At 42.8% G+C, this 18200-nt stretch overlaps 1 protein-coding gene across 1 annotated transcript in view; it reads left to right on the plus strand.

Moving 5' to 3' along the window:
• The window catches only part of jade2 (jade family PHD finger 2), a gene marked incomplete at its 3' end in the record, with an annotated part of 178949 nt that overhangs the window by 145020 nt on the left and 15729 nt on the right, over positions 1-18200 (plus strand). The window contains exon 12 of the mRNA XM_080014202.1: positions 15466-15606. Coding sequence (XP_079870328.1) covers positions 15466-15606 — 141 coding nt within the window. The remainder of the gene's footprint in view (positions 1-15465; positions 15607-18200) is intronic.

An 18200-nucleotide genomic window follows, 5' to 3' on the forward strand; every position in this document is an offset into this window, starting at 1 on the left:
TTGTGCATGATCGCTTCTTACCGCAGCCGATTCATCCGTGTGCCTGTGTACTTCTGTGCAAGTGTGGGCAAAGCCGGCTTTGCACTGAATCCAAAAACCGAGCCCTGACCCCCCGCCAGTTAGCCGTCGTGCATTTGTCTGGATTTTGATATTACAAAATACGTTGGGGAAAATGTGAGAGCTCGGTCTTCTAAAGATGAAAACAACAGAGGGTAGTTTCCTGTACATTTATTATTCAGTATTACCAAATATTTCAAAATATACACAATTCATATAAAAAGAGATTCGTTGATTAGTGGATATGGGGACATACATTTGTGCATTGACGTAAATAAAGTCATTATCCATTATTCAAATTTTTAAGCTCAGTAACATTAATGCTAGTTTGTAAAGAAAATGTGAAAAATCGCGATTCCCCGCTTCAGGGACGCGGTTTTCCGAGAGGGAGAGGATCGTTGTGCATTTCATAATGTGTGTGTGTTTGTGTGTGTGCAGGTGACGGGTAGGATATGTGTGTTTTCACAGATGCGGAATATATAAAGTGTCGGCGGTGTGGTGCTTTTTTTCAGACTTTTGTGCCTGTGGCGTGTGAAGAGGCTGACAGTTGCATCACAGCCCTTTCTCCAGAAATGTGGAGAAAGTGGCTTTTGTGAGCGCAGAGTCGTAGTTCATGAAATGACTGTGCAGCGGAGTGTGTGAGCATGTATGAGGATGAGAGGGAGCTTTAAGTGCAGCTTAAAATAGTGACAATAACAACACGGATTAAGCTTTCATCGGCCGAAGCATTTGACTGTTCCGTTCCGTTCCATTTGTGCCAACGCTGATGTTGGTGCAGAGGGCGAGCGGTTTGGGGAAATGGCCGGAGATCTATCCTCAGCAACAGGCGGCCATGACACAACCGACTCATCATTTTCAGTCTCGCATGGACAAAATATTAAAAACGGAGGTCTGGTGCCTTCCCTGCCATGGCAGGGTCCCGGCTGTCCGATTTGATCTCATAGCAGCCTCTGTGGTCACTCAGGCGATAAACGTCCTGAATTTCCCCACAATGATTAACAAAGTGTCAGCTTTTCTTATCTTATCTAATATTTCTTATCATACCGGAAACCGATACTGAAAATTGAATAGAATCTAAACTTCCTGTGCATTTTGTATATTCTGTATATTTTTATATATGTGACTATTCCTGGGGGGAGTTGGCTCTTCGTATATAATTGACACATTTTATTTATATTTTTATTTAATTTGAATCACTTTTTTATTCTAGTCTACAAAATATTATTATTTTTCTTCAAAATGTTTTCGTACTGTTTCTTTTTATTCTTAACCGCCTGGAGTTAAACACACCAAACCTCACCAGAACAAGTTCCTAGTATACAGTATGTAAACACACCTGGCAGAATAAAGCGATTCTGATCTCGGAATAGAAGGACGTTCATACTCAACCCAAAATCCCCAAACCACTTGATCTAGTGCCAACTCCAAAACCGTGACACTAAATTCCTGCACTCAAGACTCTGAATCAATATTGTCATGTATTGTCATGAAACTAACATGTCTTGATCAATGATTCAGTCGTGGAAATTATTGATGATTGACCTAAAAATTCTCAGGATAGGAGGTTTGAAATATTAAGGCTTTCAGATTTAAAATTTCCATATTTCAGAGGGATGAGCCTCCGCTGGAATCTTGAACACAGGATTTTGAATTGATGAGCAGACCGATAATGATGACCATCTCATCATCTGTGCTATGGTGATGGTCAAACCGACTGTGAACTGCAGTTTAGTCATTATGGTGACAGTCAATTCTATTAACCCCGATCATAGCAGTTATAAAACCTCCTATTTCTTTGTTAAAGTAAAAATCAGGGGCTGTTTTTATGTATACTGTAACTGAGACCCTGGAGCTATAAGCCCATTTGCATGCTTGGGTATTTTTGGGGGGAAATGCAGGTTAGACTTTGTGTGTGTATGTGTGTGTGTGTGTGTGTGTGTGTGTGTGTGTGTGTGTGTGTGTGTGTGTGTGTGTGTGTGTGTGTGTGCGTGCTGCGTGCGTCCTTGTGTGTGTGTGTGTGTGTGTGTGTGTGTGTGTGTGTGTGTGTGTGTGTGTGTGTGTGTGTGTGTGTGTGTGTGTGTGTGTGTGTGTGTGTGTGCATGCTGCGTGCGTCCTTGTGTATGTGTGTGTGCGTGCTGCATGCATCTGTGTGTGTGTGTGTGTGTGTGTGTGTGTGTGTGTGTGTGTGTGTGTGTGTGTGTGTGTGTGTGTGTGTGTGTGTGTGTGTGTGTGTGTGTGTGTGTGTGTGTATGTGTGTGCGCGTGCTGCGTGCGTCGTTGTTTTTGTGTGTATGTTTGTGTGTGTGTGGGTGTCTGTGTCTGTGTTTGTGTGAGATGAAGGACTGCTGCTGCCCCTGCCGGTGTTCAATTTGCAGTGTTCGTCGTTTCTGAGGCAGGGCGCTCTGCTGCTGTGTACAAATAGCCTAGCACACACACACACGCACACACACACACACACACACACACACACACACACACACACACACACACACACACAATTACATAAGCGTGCATACACACACTTTTACACATATTATCAAAGAAAGCAACACCCACACACACTACAGAATTCTTACTTCACCCCCCCCCCCCTAAATACAAATAGCCTAACACACACACACACACACACACACACACACACACACACACACACACACACACACACACACACACACACACACACACACACACACACACACACACAAACACAAACAGACACACTGTATGAGTAGCTCCTGACTCAGCAGTTTGCTGCTATCAGGCAGTGGGAGCTGGGATGCAGAAGCTAAACAACCATATCTATTCACACTTACAGAGGAGTTAGATGAGGGAAAGGCGTGTGTGTGTGTGTGTGTGTGTGTGTGTGTGTGTGTATGTGTATGTGTGTGTGTGTGTGTGTGTGTGTGTGTGTGTGTGTGTGTGTGTGTGTGTGTTCAGGCTGTTCAGTGTGAGGAATGAGGCTGTCTACTCTAATGGCCAGCCACATTTCTCAAATAGTATCCATCTCTCATTTTCCCTCCCAGCTCTTCCTTCTCTTCTTCTCTTTCTTCATCTTCTTCGCCTTCCCCAACCTTTCTTTTTCCATCATATCTTTCCTTGTCTTTGTAATCTCTTCTAGTCGGGTCATTCCCGTACCATTCCTTTGAATTCATCGTCCTCTTGTTTCATCCACTTCTGTTCTCTATACCAGTCCCCTATCGAAGTCAAAATGGTGCAAAGCCATGTGGAGAATGTAAACGTATCACATTCAAAGAGGGGGTCAAATTAGTAGTTATAGATAGATAGATGGACGGACGGACATATAGATGGATAGATACTGTAGATGGATGCATGGATAGATAGACAGACAGACAGATGGATGGATGGATGGATGGATGGATGGATGCTCAATCCTTAGATATTTACGACCACTCGAGAGACGAACCGTGGATTTATATGGTATTGGTTCATGACAAAGTGACTGTGTTCTCAATGTAGCGCCAATGTTCTGCAATTTTCGGTGAGTTTGTAAAGTTGTGTCTATATTTCCTGATACAAATGTCGATCGTTGTGAATCAAACTGGGACGACAATACATATTAAACGTTCCCACTTAAGCGAGACCTCAACCAATGATCATAAGTTCGAACGTGACATAATCGGTGATAATTACGACAAAAAATGTCCAATAGGTCAGTTATAAATAACAGTTATAAATGAGTGACCTAACAGCCGTAATTTTGTTTCGAACTTGTAAAATAGATCTTCAGGCGATTGTTAGATAATTGTTTTATTTAACAGTAGTTTGTCCAAAACATCTGGACAAAATAATTAAACAAATATCACAGTATTTATAAGGATCACACGACAACTAACAAGTGTGTATTATTAAAATGGAAATCTTAAGAAATGTAAAAAATGAAAAGGACAACTTGTATCCAGTTGTCAAAGTAAACAATGTTTATAAATATAATAAAAAATTTTGGATGCACATTTTTATAAAGACAGCTTGATATTTGTGATGTGCAGTATGTGTTACATAAACTAAGCCATCTTAACAAAGGATAAATACAGAAATGATTCACCTTTGCCATTTTCTCTATCTTGGTAATGTCAGTCACCATATTGTTAGAGATTAAGATGGACAAGCTTAGCTTGTCTTTATTGTCACACACCACAACACATGCAGCTACAGCGAACACACACACACACACAGATGGAGGCTGTAAAATGAAATCTTTTCTGCATTGAGGCTTGTCGGCCAGGGGCGGTGGGCAGCTTACAATACAGCCCCCGGGGAGCGACTTCCATCGCTGGTCAGATGACGGGTTCTTACAGAACATGTAAACTCCACAAAGAAAGGCCCCTGATCAGGAGATACCCTCCAGGGGGCAGTGCCAGCAGCGTCCCAGGCAGGAATCGAACCCAGGACCTTCTTGCTGTGAGGCAGCAGTGCACTGTGCCAGCGTACCCACGTGTTGTGTTGATGGTGTAGCTGACACAGAAGTAGCCACCCGTGATAAATGATCGTTGGATGTTGGAAATGTTCGTCATTAAGTTGGTAATTTTGTATTTGACCAGGTAGCGGTGCATGACAGACGTTGTAATAGTTGCTGTGACATCCACATTAGGTTGCATCGCATCACTGGTGACTTCCAGAGTGCCACTGATGCATTTATTTCTCTCTGTGAGTTGGAATCTATTACAATTTTGGCAGCTGCGGTTGTCATCGTCAGTTGGAATTTTCCTGACTTCCCCCACACTTAGTGCATGTTTGTTCGTCACATTAGTGGATGTTATTATGCCCACTATTTCCAACAGTCCCTACTCTCAGGGTTCCATGTCAGTTTCGTTCTCTGCAACTTCTACGTCTGATCTCGTCGCAATGATGGTGTTATTCCTGGAGTCTCCAAACTCTAAATAATCCTGATGAAATGAGCCTCTTAACACTGACAGATATGGCAAATTAACACTTGTTTTGCAAGTTTTCTCATTTGTGTTTTTTTTTCCACAGTATTTTTCTTTGGTGCTTTTTTTTTTTTAATATTGTAACTGACCTTGAGGACTAGATTTTTGGACAATTGCTTCATTATTTTCTGAGACTTTCGGCTATTTTTCGGCATCTGGAACAATAACAATTACAAACTTTGTAATAACTTTATACTGTATATCAATAAAAATAAATACATTTTATTTTACAAGTGTAATAAATAAATGTTCGTTTTTATAAGTTCTTCATTGTATTCTTTCTGTTAATCTACAATTGTAAAATTCAGTTCAATAGATTACTGGTCTATATTGTAAGGCAGACAACATTTATGGAACTTTAACATACTTTTCATTCTGCATTAGAATTATTATGGAAGAGCTTGTCAATTCTGAACACTTTCTGCCTTTTAATTTAAGTTTGATACGTTTAGCTGTCGTAAACTGTTTCTACATGACGTTTCTTTTAAACTACCGTTTATATTTTACTTGAAACCAAACCGTGTCACTGTTATATGAAAGTGTGTGAAAGTACATGTGCAGTCTCAGTGACGGCAGGTGAAGTTTGGTCATGTGCGCATCAATGATGACATTTTTATGCAGGTTTATGTATTTACGGAGGTTTACGATAGTAGTCGAACTTACCTAACTTTAGTGGTGACTTGAATTATATTTTCAATAAGTTACGTTTCCATGAAATACGAAAAACATTGTGGTATTTCTGAGAGTATTTACCATATCACGGCTTCTATTTTTCCGATACCTTGCTGGATCTTGAACGCATCACTCAGTCGCACATTCGAGTGACGTGGTCACGAGTTTTTGTGAACTAAATGTGTTTTTTTCATGAATCCGGAAAATAATGGGGACCAAAAAGATAAAATATCAATTGAACCGATCCACAGACACAGGGAAGAAGGTACATAAACATACAGTTACACACACCTAGTTTTTGATCTCTAACCACGACAGAGCGACGTAGTCTACGCCGCACACTGGACACATGCCAGTGTCCATTCTGAATCAGAACCTGCACATTTGTAATAAATAGTATGATGATGTCATAAAGCATCTTACTGTAACTCTCATCTCGTTCCATTTGTTTTCGAACGTTTGTGTGTCGTCGAAGCACGAGTTTCCGGTTACTGGCGGTCAAATTTGGTCGGTTTTTCATGAACAATACCTCAACCGTGTTGGTAACTTCTGTTATGGTTGGGTTCCAGATAGTTTAAGCTCAGTTGTACATACTTTGGCGTTCGGTTACTTAGACCACGTCTCTGATTTGGGTCAAATTTGGTGGTTTTTCACTCATTTCTGCTCCGTATGTGGATCGATTTAGATGAAAGTTGAACCACAAGATGTTTGTGATGTTCTGGTTTAAACAAGACATGTACTGTTTGTAACTTGTTCAGTTTCAAATAGTTTTAGCCTGAAAATTTCAGAGACATTTCCTGAGCAATTTCAATAATATAGCAGTGGAATAAAAAAATGGTTGACTGTACACAGCATAAAATGATAATATACATTAAACCTTCACTAATGATGCACAGCACAATATATGATCTAAAAAAATAACAGAAAAACAATAACAAATATAAGTAACCAAAATAAAAGAAACCGTAATTATGTGGTCATATACAATTACTTATGAAATCAAGCCAGCAGTCAACCAGAAAACTGAACCTAAGAGTAGAAAAAAATTGGTAATGTACAATAAACCTAATAATAAAACATTCAATATGAGCTAAAAACTATGGACAAAACCCAATAGTAATAAAAACCTATTCCATGATGTCATACATTTTAGCTATTTCACCGCTGTTTTGTTTTCCATTGTTATTAACAGATCTATCTGAAAAGTGTCATTTATTGACCCAGTAAAAAGTTCTGTGTGATTGAATTCTACGATTGCTGTCTACGATTGGTGTCTCAGTGAATTATTTAGATGGACTAAAAAAATAGTTTGTGACAGTTTGGTGAGATGACATCATCCTTCCTCCACATGAAGAACATGCGCGCACACACACACACACACACACACACACACACACACACACACACACACACACGCACACACACATGCATGTCTCAAGCAGTGGTTCCACTTGTCTTTATGTCATGCTCCACTTTCTGTCTGTCTGTCTGTCTCTTCCTGCCATGTGAAGGCTGGAGGAAGACAGCATTCCACACATGTCAACCTCTCAACTTTGCCGGAGACAAAGGGGGCGCGAGATTGGGGAAGATGGTGTCTGGGAGAAAGAGTCATCTTCTGTGAACTCTAGAAAGTGTGGCGTGTTAAAATCTGTGGTGTTGTGGAAATTTGAATACCTTGAATCTAAAGAGTCCGACGTGTGTCTTTTCGTCAGGGTGTCGTGGGGCGTCCCAGATGTCACATTGCTCTTCTGAGATTATGTCACACTACAGGGGGTAAAGACGGTCGTTCATCTTCCCCGGTGCTCATATTTGGGCCCGAGGTTTATAAATTCGTCGGCCACGACAAAATCGTATCAAATTCCGGCTGAATTTGTGTAGTCTGATCCCGGCATTAACCTCCTCTTCAGGGCACTGTGATGTCCTGCAGGGTAACGTTTAGGGTTAGAGTTAGGTTCATCCCTTTTAGAAAATGCTGGATTTAGGATTTAACATAAACTCTATGTTTTCACTGTATCTCGGATAAATAGTTTTTTTTTCTACGTGTGACGTTTAATGACCCTGAATGCAATCTTTTCCTCAATATCTTAGTGGAGATATATGACTCTCCTTGTAGTTTTGAATAAATCCATCAGAATAATCTCTTTTATAATTTTTTTTCCCCTCTTATTTTTGGAATCTCTCTATCACATACAACACACACACACACACACATGCACACAGTTATTTTTTTATGCCTGTAGTGGTCTGTATTTACATTCTGGCTTCGACCCAATTGTGACAAGCTGACACTGGTTAGAGCTTGGCTCTGATCGGATCTGTGTTCTCTGTGTGTGTGTGTGTGTGTGTGTGTGTGTGTGTGTGTGTGTCTGTCTGTCTGTCTGTCTGTCTGTCTGTCTGTCTGTCTGTCTGTCTGTCTGTGTGTGTGTGTGTGTGTGTATGTGTGTGTGTGTGTGTGTGTGTGTGTGTGTGCGTTTGCATGAGAGTATGTGTGTTTGTGTGTGTGTATGTGTGTGTGCGTGTGTGTGTGTGTGGAAAGGAATACAGACTATATATTATACCCATTTCCCACTGCACCAAAAACAAAAATGCCGCTAGCATCCGGCATTTGTCATCAGTGGGAAAGGTTACACGCAGGTTTCAGTCCCGGGTCAAATGATTCAAGATTCAATATTCAAGAGGTTTATTCGTCACACACATATACATACTTTCATACATATACTGTATGCAGTGAAATGTCAATAGCAATATGATGATCCTGCAATAGCAATAATAGTTTTTATCGGCTCCACCTCAGATCGGTCTGATGTGGACACGACACCCGAGTCGACCCACTCATTTTGGCCACTTTACATTGGAGTTCCAGCGCGTTAATAGGCAGGAATATCCGTTTATCATTCTATCATTTCATGTCTGATTTAGATTCCAAAATCAAAATAAGAAGATATTGACTTTTGTCCTGATGGGACCATGAAATGTAGTCAGTGTGGGGGTTGCTCCGCGGGGAGCACAGCGGAGGAACCCCACGCTTCCCGTCGGGCTGGGAGCCACTCCAACACCGCCCCAAGCCGGGCTCCGAACCAGAGGAGCGTCTATGCTCCCTGTCGCTGGAGGACTGATGCGAGCACTGGCTGATGCGCATGGATACTCCACTGATACTCCATGCTGCTTCTACTGTCGTGTTGGGTCGTTCACGAACGATCCGATTCCTTTCAACGGTTCAAAAAAAAATTTTTCAAGTTTTACAATTTTATGCCGTTGTCTGTTTAAGTTGCCCCTTTACCTGCATCTTCTGGATGACAAACATGACAGGCCAGACGAAAACGCCATTTCTCCAGGAAATGGCAAAGGTGTCAATTGCCTAAAATTAACGGGTTAACCCGCTAATTTTTCTTGTAGAAACGGTATTATACTGGTGGATGGCACGGAGCTCTTCCAGACATGCTGAAAGCGAGGGGGTGAAGGGGCATAAAGGGCCCCCCACATAGGACGCTTGTTATTTATTGGTTGCGCCGAGCAGGATCTGCACTGAGCAAAGCGCAAAGCGGCGCGCCGTGACCTTATCCCCGCTGGGCAAATAGAAACAAGGGGTGAAGCAAACAGGAAGTATCCGTGCAATATGGAGGAGAAACTGATTTTAGCGGTGTCCAAATTCCCGAATATATGACCAATGGCCAATAAATATTACCTACAACATCATGATCATGACTATTCCTTTCATGAAAATAAGATAGGATTGATGATGTCTGAAGACATATAATCGTGTAATTTAATATGTAAATAGAATACATGTAATATATCATACAGGCCAACTGTACTTAAGATAATAATACCATAAACAATACTCCTGTTTTCGAAGTATTGACAGCAGTCAAATTGACATGTCAATAGATAATTTATCTTCGCCTAGCAACCAAAATGTTCGGCCTATTGAGTGCAGCGCACACATCTTCCAATGTAAAAGCCCCTTAAGGATGCGTGGTGGGGGTTCAACGGACGTGAAGGTAAAGGGACAAACAAAAGTGATTTGAGAGAGAGAGAAAGAGAGAGAGAGAGAGAGAGAGAGAGAGAGAGAGAGAGAGAGAGAGGGAGGGGAAAAAAGGAGAGGTGAGAAAGTGTGAAAAGATGGAGAAAAGGTTAAAGTGAAAGAAAGGGGGATGGAGAGAAGAAGGCTTTCTCACGCCACACTAACAAGCTCAGGTAAAAAGTGGGACGCAGAGACTGGGCAAGCGCATGCACACACACACACGCACACACACACACACACACATACAGGCACACACTCCTTGCAATTCACTGCACCCAGATAGAGGGGAAATTAATCACACACTTCAAAAAGATTAATCCCTAGGCGCTGTTGCACCTTCTAAATGAGACGGTCTGTGTGTGTGTGTGTGTGTGTGTGTGTGTGTGTGTGTGTGTGTGTGTGTGTGTATGTGTGTGTGTGTGTGTGTGTGTGTGTGTGTGTGTGTGTGTGTGTGTGTGTAAGGCGGTAGGGAGGAAATGTTGCAGCGATGGTGTGACAGCAGGAAAAGGTGGTGTGAGAGAAAGGGGGTGGGGGGAGGTGGGGGTGTTGCAGGGTTTGGTGGTGGTGGGGAGGCACCAGAGGGAGAAAAAGGCCCTGATTCGGTTTTGCTCATATTTTAAGTGTTTCAGGTAGTTTCCAAGTATTTCCGTGTTGGATTTGGGCTCAATTTACACTGTGCGGCGAGAGGGAAGCTGTGCAAATTTCCCTTGGTTTTCTGGGAAAGCCCTACGAGGACTAGTTTGTGTGCATTAGCTTTAGCGTTTTAGGAAGGGAAAAAAATACATCAAATGAGAACGATCAAATGCCACCGGAATTCTCAACTAGTCCGGGTAGATCTGAGAGACGAGATCGTCCTTTTGAAATAGAACATTTCCTCAAATTACATGGTAGAAGCTGTTAAATAAATCGACCTCTCGGGAAAAATCCCTCCAGGACCCCCTGACGCTAACTGCCTCTCGGTATTTCAATAAGGGGCCATTAAAATAAATTGGAAAAGTAAGGGGGAAAAAAACAACTTCTTCTCGCCGCCTGAACTTCCACAACTCCAACCCAGATCCCCTCCACCGTGCTTGACTGTGGTTGGAGTCAGCAAGCGTGCGGACGTTGGTTTGGAAGGTACAAGTCGTTCACCAGCCGGACGACCGGCGCACTGTGTCCGTCCCTGAGTGATGGCTTTAACCGCTGAGATCTACGCTGAGTGCCCCTTCATGCGGTTCACCTGTCGGGCAGAACTGCCCCCAGATCAGCCCGAGTTCCTCCCAGAATGTTTTCAGCCATGTGTCGGGAAACATTCCTCGGGGTTTTTGTTTTTTTTGGTCCCCACACTGACTCGAAAAGAAAAAGGCGCAGATTTGGATCGCGGTGCAGGAAATGGATTCCCATCTGCACATGCCAATTTCTCCCCCACGACTGTCTGAATGTTGGGTGATTCGTCAGACCAGGTGTCATTCCTCCAAACCCGAGTTCAAATTCAACGGCGCAAGTTTCTAAGCTCTGCAATAGGAGGACGGGGAATGTTTCCCTTTGTCCAACCTTTCCAGTGCTTCTATACGTTGAGCCTTTTTTTGTTGACTGCAGAAACCCTCTGGTGTCTTCAGAGAAAGAATGACATTTTTCTCTACTCTCACATTAGACACCGCAGGACCAGGTTCCTTGTAATTGGCCGCATACAATTACCGTCAAGGAAGTCGTTTGTCAGCATGGGCAGCGTGGAAAACCGAAAAAGCAAGAGAGCAAGAGGCTTCTTTTCTCAGAGTGCGTCATAATTCCCTTCACATGAAACTGACGTTGATTTTACTTCATATCGCGAGCCAGCCGCCATTCCTACACATTGCACACTGACTGCCTCGCACACTAAAACCAAAACACACCTTGTTTTTACCGGCAGCTGTCCAGACCACACCACCAAAATGATCTATTATGTGCATTAGAATCTCCGATGGTGGTCTACAACTCTACGGCGGTGATTCACGAGGGATTCCGTTGAGGAGTAGAAGATCCTACAAACCAATCTGTTCCCTTCCTCTGCCGTTGTCTGCAAGGAATATTCCATGACATTACGTTATATTATTCCTTTATTGAACCCTGGGGATCAATTAGTAATTAGGTGTTATGATTATCAGTCCCAGGTCACATCTAGATCTTTTATTCTTATTTTCTTTCTTTTTGTGTTATTCTTTATTCGCTCTTTTCTTTTCCTGCTGTTGCTCATGCAGCGTATGCTGCACTATGTCTGCTGTATTGGCTTCCACACACACACACACACACACACGCACGCACGCACGCACGCACGCACACACACACACACACACACACACACACACACACACACACATACATATACACACACATTCTCACACACACACACACACACACACACACACACACCGACACACACACACACACACACACACACACACCGTGGTTATGTGTCTCGATGTGAAATCTCTGTCTGGTCCCTTTCAGTTCCAGCCAAGCATGTCCTACTGCTCCATGCTAAAGCAAGCGTGAGGACATCCCACTGCTGACTGGGACAGACCTCCCCCAACACACACACACACACACACACACACACACACACACACACACACACACACACACACACACACACACACACACACACTCACTCTGACACAGGCATGTGCGTACGTGCAAATTTACACACACGAACACCACAAATAGTATACCGCTCACACACATACAAACAATTGGACAAATACATGTGCACATACACACACACACACTCGTGCAAACATTAAAATAAACAGTTGGATGCTTACAGACATACACACATGCATGGTTAAACATAGTCAGGTGTGTGTCCTTGCATGTGCCTAAATAAACATGTACTCACACTAAACATGCAGGTACACCAGCACCCGCCAAGGTGTCACACTGCCCTCATCCGCGACCCAAACCTGCCTGACGCTGTTATCACTGATGTGCACATTGTCGCACACACAACACACACACACACACACACACACACACACACACACACACACACACACACACACACACACACACACACGCACACACATTGTACCTCAATGTATCACACTACCAAACATGCACGTGCACAGAGTGAGGCAAGGAGGCGGTGGAGTGACGCAAGGCTCACACACTTTTTATTCGTATCACTCCGCCAAAAGAGTCGCTTTGTTCATTTTCGTTTTCGCAGCTCGACACACAGGCGTAATTTCAATTTCGCAAAGGAAAAGAGCTGTGAGCCGCAATTCACTTGTGCGTCTCAAGCAGCCGGCCTACAAGCCCGACAAGCTGCTTTAGTTTTGATTCAGTGAGTGGGCAACCAAGAGAGAGAGTCTAGTAGTCTTGATTTGTGAACTGAAAATAATTGCTGAGGGCTAAATAAATGTGGAAAAAGGCCAAGGTATGTGGCCCAATTTATGTTGAATGTGATTGGGAACTAGTCCTTTGGGATCCAGGGTTTGCATCGCTCCGGCTAACTAGATAATTGTGACAGCATTGAAGGATTCTCAGGAGAATTCCATTCACAACTCAGAGACGAACCGACTCTTCGGACTCTCCTTCATGGGTCAGGAAGTCCTCCCCCCACTCCAAGAGTCAGAAAATTGCACGACTCTTTTTACCGAGGGATGGACGGGCAAAGAACCCAGTCTCAAAAAAAGAGCCGAACCTTTCATCACTGGTGGCGAGGAGGCAGCGAGGCGTGCGGTGAGGACTGTGTGTGTTTGTTTAAGCAGCGGGAGCTTGTTACAACAAGACGTCCTGACAATAACGGCAGAAAGACAGCAAACGTGCGGGCGGGGCAGAGGGAAAGAGATATTATCGTTGTATATGCAAGTCAATGAAGTGTGACTGTGTGTGTGTGTGTGTGTGTGCGTGTGTGTGTGTGTGTGTGTGTGTGTGTGTGTGTGTGTGTGTGTGTGTGTGTGTGTGTGTGTGTGTGTGTGTGTGTGTGTGTCTGCATGCAGCATTTTCTGCAGTGTGTGTGTGGAACACGTGGGTGTGAACGCATTCATGACATGTTTGATTTACTTGTATTTTAATGAAGTGTGTGTGTGTGTGTGTGTGTGTGTGTGTGTGTGTGTGTGTGTGTGTGTGTGTGCGTGTGTCACTGTGTCACTGTGTGTGTCTGTGTGGGTTCAAGTTCAAGTATTGTGCATAATCACCGGGTGTCATGACATCTCACTGCATATATGTATGGGTATTCATTGTATATGTACATGCACTGGCATTGCCATACAAAAATCTAGACAAACAACTTCATTTTTTGCTTATAAAATAAGAGTTACATAGAAGCGTAACATCATTTTTCCATTCTTTTTCTCTATCCCATGAACCCGAACCAATTCTATATTGATTCTTATTGTGTACATAGCCTGAGCTGCACTGGTCATTATTTTCTGCTATATTAGCTGATATTTTCTTATTTAGTCTTATAATAGCTATTGAGAACCATGAACTCAACATTTTGACATTTCTTTACTGAAAAATAATAGTTCACAGAAATCCCTTTAAATGTCTTCCCAATGCAACCTAATACAACTTCGCTGCGGATGAATTTTCAGTGTGGCCACTTGTCGATCCTGCAACTTGGAAGCAATTCCTGAATTCCAAATTCAGAAACTTTTTGTGTGTGTGTTTTTTTTTTTTTTATTCCCTTGCTTCAGAATCGGTATCTGGAGTGAAAAGGTAGTGTCCATAGAAACATTCATTACGGCAGAAGAGAGTTATAAATGCAAATATGCCCCTCTCATCTGAAATGGGATATGACAGCAGCGGTGCCACGGTGTGAATGACAGCTTGCTCTGCAGCACTAAAGCTGAGAAGAGCAGCTGTTGGAAGACAAAATGGAGTTGTTCAAATAGAGCGTTCGCAACTGTTACCACTCCCCTGGAGCCGGGGATGCTCGGCTCCTCGCAAGTAATTAAAATGTTTTTTTGGGGAAATTCTGTCATGCAGCCACTACGTGTTTGGCTCGAGACGGAGCAGTCCAGTGGCTTGTTGAGACATATTTCTCATCCAAGTTGTAAATTAGATCAATTGAATACACAGGGGCCATGCAGGTCCTTAAAAAGTCTTAAATTCAGTTTTACAAATTGTTGTCGGACTTTATGGGGTTTATGAGGCTTAATTATCATCCATCTATTATTTTTTCGAAGTTCTTCTGCATCAGAGTCACAATTTTTCATAATGGAGGGATGATTTGTTTAAAGATCGGTCTTACATTTTGTTAAAATGTGTTTTCAGTTACCGTCTTGTTTTGTTTTGGGGTTTTTTTCTCCGAGACACTGCATAAAACCTCTTGTTCTTCTCCGCTCTCTGACTTCCCTGTAAAGACACGTGTCCCTTTTTCTGGAAGAGGGTCCATGCCACATAACTTGCAATTTGCTCCTGTCTGGGATGAAGCGAAAGCACAAATGTCCTTTTGTTTTGCTCTGGAATGTGCTGTTCCTCAAGCTCTCCTCCTCTCTCATCCCTCGCTTTCTCTCATTATGAAGTCATTCGACGCACGCGCGCTCTTCATCAATCAGTGATGTGTGTATTCATCGTGTTTTTAAACCACTCGCTAATGCCGCTTCCTCATCCAGACGCGGGGTGGAAAAAAAAAAATAACACAAAAAAAAAAAACGGAAAACGAAAAGAACTTTCCACCGTTCCACCGCGGTGCAGGTTACAAAACAAAATGTGGAAAATAGCAACAGTGATTCCTGACCTGACTGTGTTCTCTCTGTCCCTACCTGAACCCCCCCCCCCCCCCCATCCCTTCATCCCCGAACAGAAAATAACAAGAAGGGAGAGAAGAGGAAGCAGAATGGAGTGAAGGAGAAAGGCAAGGAGAGGAGGGGGAGAAGGAGGAGCAGTCCTGAGAAGAAGAAGGAGAGATGGAAGTCAGAGAACGGCACGCTGCTCAAGGAGCTAGGTAGCACACTGTGTGTGTGTGTGTGTGTGTGTGTGTGTGTGTGTGTGTGTGTGTGTGTGTGTGTGTGTGTGTGTGCGTGTGTGCGTGTGTGCGTGTTGCCCTAAAAGATAGGTTTGATATTTTTCATCCCAGACCTTATTAAAATGTTGGTTTCATCATTATAATGCTTTAGTATAGAGAAACGTACCGCTCTGAGCTCTCGTATAAAAGAACGCTATACCTTCCTAATTCTCACATTAGAGTCACACGGGTTGTAGTGTATGTTCAGTGAACATGTTTTGAATAACAGTAATATCTCATTATGATTCAGAAAAAGTTTAGGAAATTGCCGCAGTGCATCCAAAGTGCAACGTTATAGCCAGTAGGATGCACCGCGGCTTCCTGTTTCTAGTCTCTAGTCACAGTTTGTGACCATTCTTTTACCTTTTACTCTGGGTTGGGTTTTTTTGCATAAATATTTGCCCCATTGAATTGCATTCAAGCACAGTGAGAAGCTGCAGCAGAGTGGTCAGTTCCCCAAGAGTAAAGCGCTCCGAGAGGTTGCCGCTATGAACCGTTATCAACGATGGGAGCCAACATTTAAATGTTGGCCTGGGGCAAACCAATTCTCCAGAAATGAAGATATCGGAGGGAGTTTTATTCAACGTTTTCTCTTCTAATTCGTTGTAGCCTGTAGAGTGTGTTTACTTCCCCCATCACGGCCGTCGCTGTTTCTCACATTGTCACCGTATCGATCGTTGTATCGACAAGCTGTCAGGCTTCACGGGTAAGTTCTGTCCAGTCCTGTCCATTCATTTAAAGTGGATTATCACGAGGCGTCAGTCCACTTAACTCAAACAATACCCGTATAATAAAATGCTATAGACAACGGATGGAACGACACCGGGAGACAGAGGGAGAGAAACCGAGGTAAACAGATATGACAGAGGGGAAGGCTTCAATTAAAGCTGCCCAGAGGCAGGGTTATCTTTGGATTAGTGGACGTGGGCCTCCAGGTGGACCGGGTGGGTCCGGACTAAGACCAGCACCGAGACCAGACGGAAGGAGCTGACTCGTCCTTCATCACCTCAGTCCCAGACTTCCTAGTCGAGAACTCATTCTCAAACATCTAACTAATCCTGAATTTCCCTTCTATTATTATTTGATTCATATCGAGTGACGCCACGTCTCAGACAGGGGTCTGGATAAATTGAAGTAGGATTATCTGAGTCGTGATTTTGATTAAACAGCGTCTGCGAAACCGCCCCCTTAATGCTTTACTTTTTTTTTTTTTATCACTGCTCTCCCTGCTGCAACTTCCACTATTGTTATTAATAACACTACCACTATGTTGACAACAACTATCACTATTATTACTATTCTACCAATGCTACTAGATACTATCATTATTACCGATAATAATAAACCAACATAAACAAAGGAAACATGGTTTTATTCCCACGATACAGGGGCCAAGAAATGACAATTATAGCAACTTAGATAAGATAAAATAGAAGTCTATCATGAGAGAGTTGGACGACCCTCCCCTTAAAGGGGACCTATTATGAAAAACTCACTCTTTCAGTGCTTGCGCACATACATTTGGGTCCTTACAAACACACAAACTGTGAAACAAGACAACCTAGTCAGTTCGTTGTGAGCTACCTAATTCGGAGAACGTGGTGAAACAAGCCGTTCAGATTTGGCTCTCGGTCCTAAGTCACACTGAGACACAGTAGAATTAGAACCGTCCCCCATTTGAGTAAAGCAGGAGGTCAACTTAAAAAGACGTGAGAACAAAAGACGTAAGAACCACTGTAGAACATGTCCCAGAACACCTTCAGCAGAATTCTAAACAAGAACCCGGACGCGACAGCGAGAGGAGGTGGCAGTGGCTTTGCTTTACATAAGGATGGAAATAAAATCTATAATAAACTTGCATTATTTATTTTGTTCTGACACAGGACGCACAGACCAGAGATCGCTCAGAACGTCCCTTCGGGTTTAAAATGTTCGTAAAATTCAAGTAGAAACCAACAAAAACAAGAGAGCGTTTCTCCAAACATAACCAATAAAAAAGTGTGTTTTTATGATTACATATATTTATATTATTGTAGATGTATATTTATTTTGTTTTCCGACGTTTACATGAAACTCCCACAAGCTTGAAGCACGGCAACGAAGGTCGGAGCAAACTTTTAAACGAGTCCTTGTAGATCTAATATGAATGAAATTCAGCAGCTGGATTGCTCATTTCTTGCCTCAAATTTGTTCAGAAACAGATTTTGGTGGACTGATTGGTGAAATCAGTGAACATTTATGGACTAAATACAACAGAACCCGGGAAGTCAAGCTCAAACACCATTTGCTCACAGAACCCGGAACTTATGCTCAAACCCCATTGGTTCACGGAACTAAGGGCCTCAGGAGGGTGGTGCCACCTACTGTAACACTGGAACAGGATGCTATGGAGGCATGTTAGAATGGCTAGAATGCATAATCTGAGTGGTATTTTCAGCAAAAAGCTTCAAAAACATGTTTGGGGAGCTCAGAGACCCATATTAACTTGTTGAAAGGGAGCCTAATAGGTCCCCTTTAAACGTACTTGTCAATTA

The sequence above is a fragment of the Zeus faber genome (assembly GCF_960531495.2).
Source record: "Zeus faber genome assembly, chromosome: 14".
Taxonomy (NCBI): domain Eukaryota; kingdom Metazoa; phylum Chordata; class Actinopteri; order Zeiformes; family Zeidae; genus Zeus; species Zeus faber.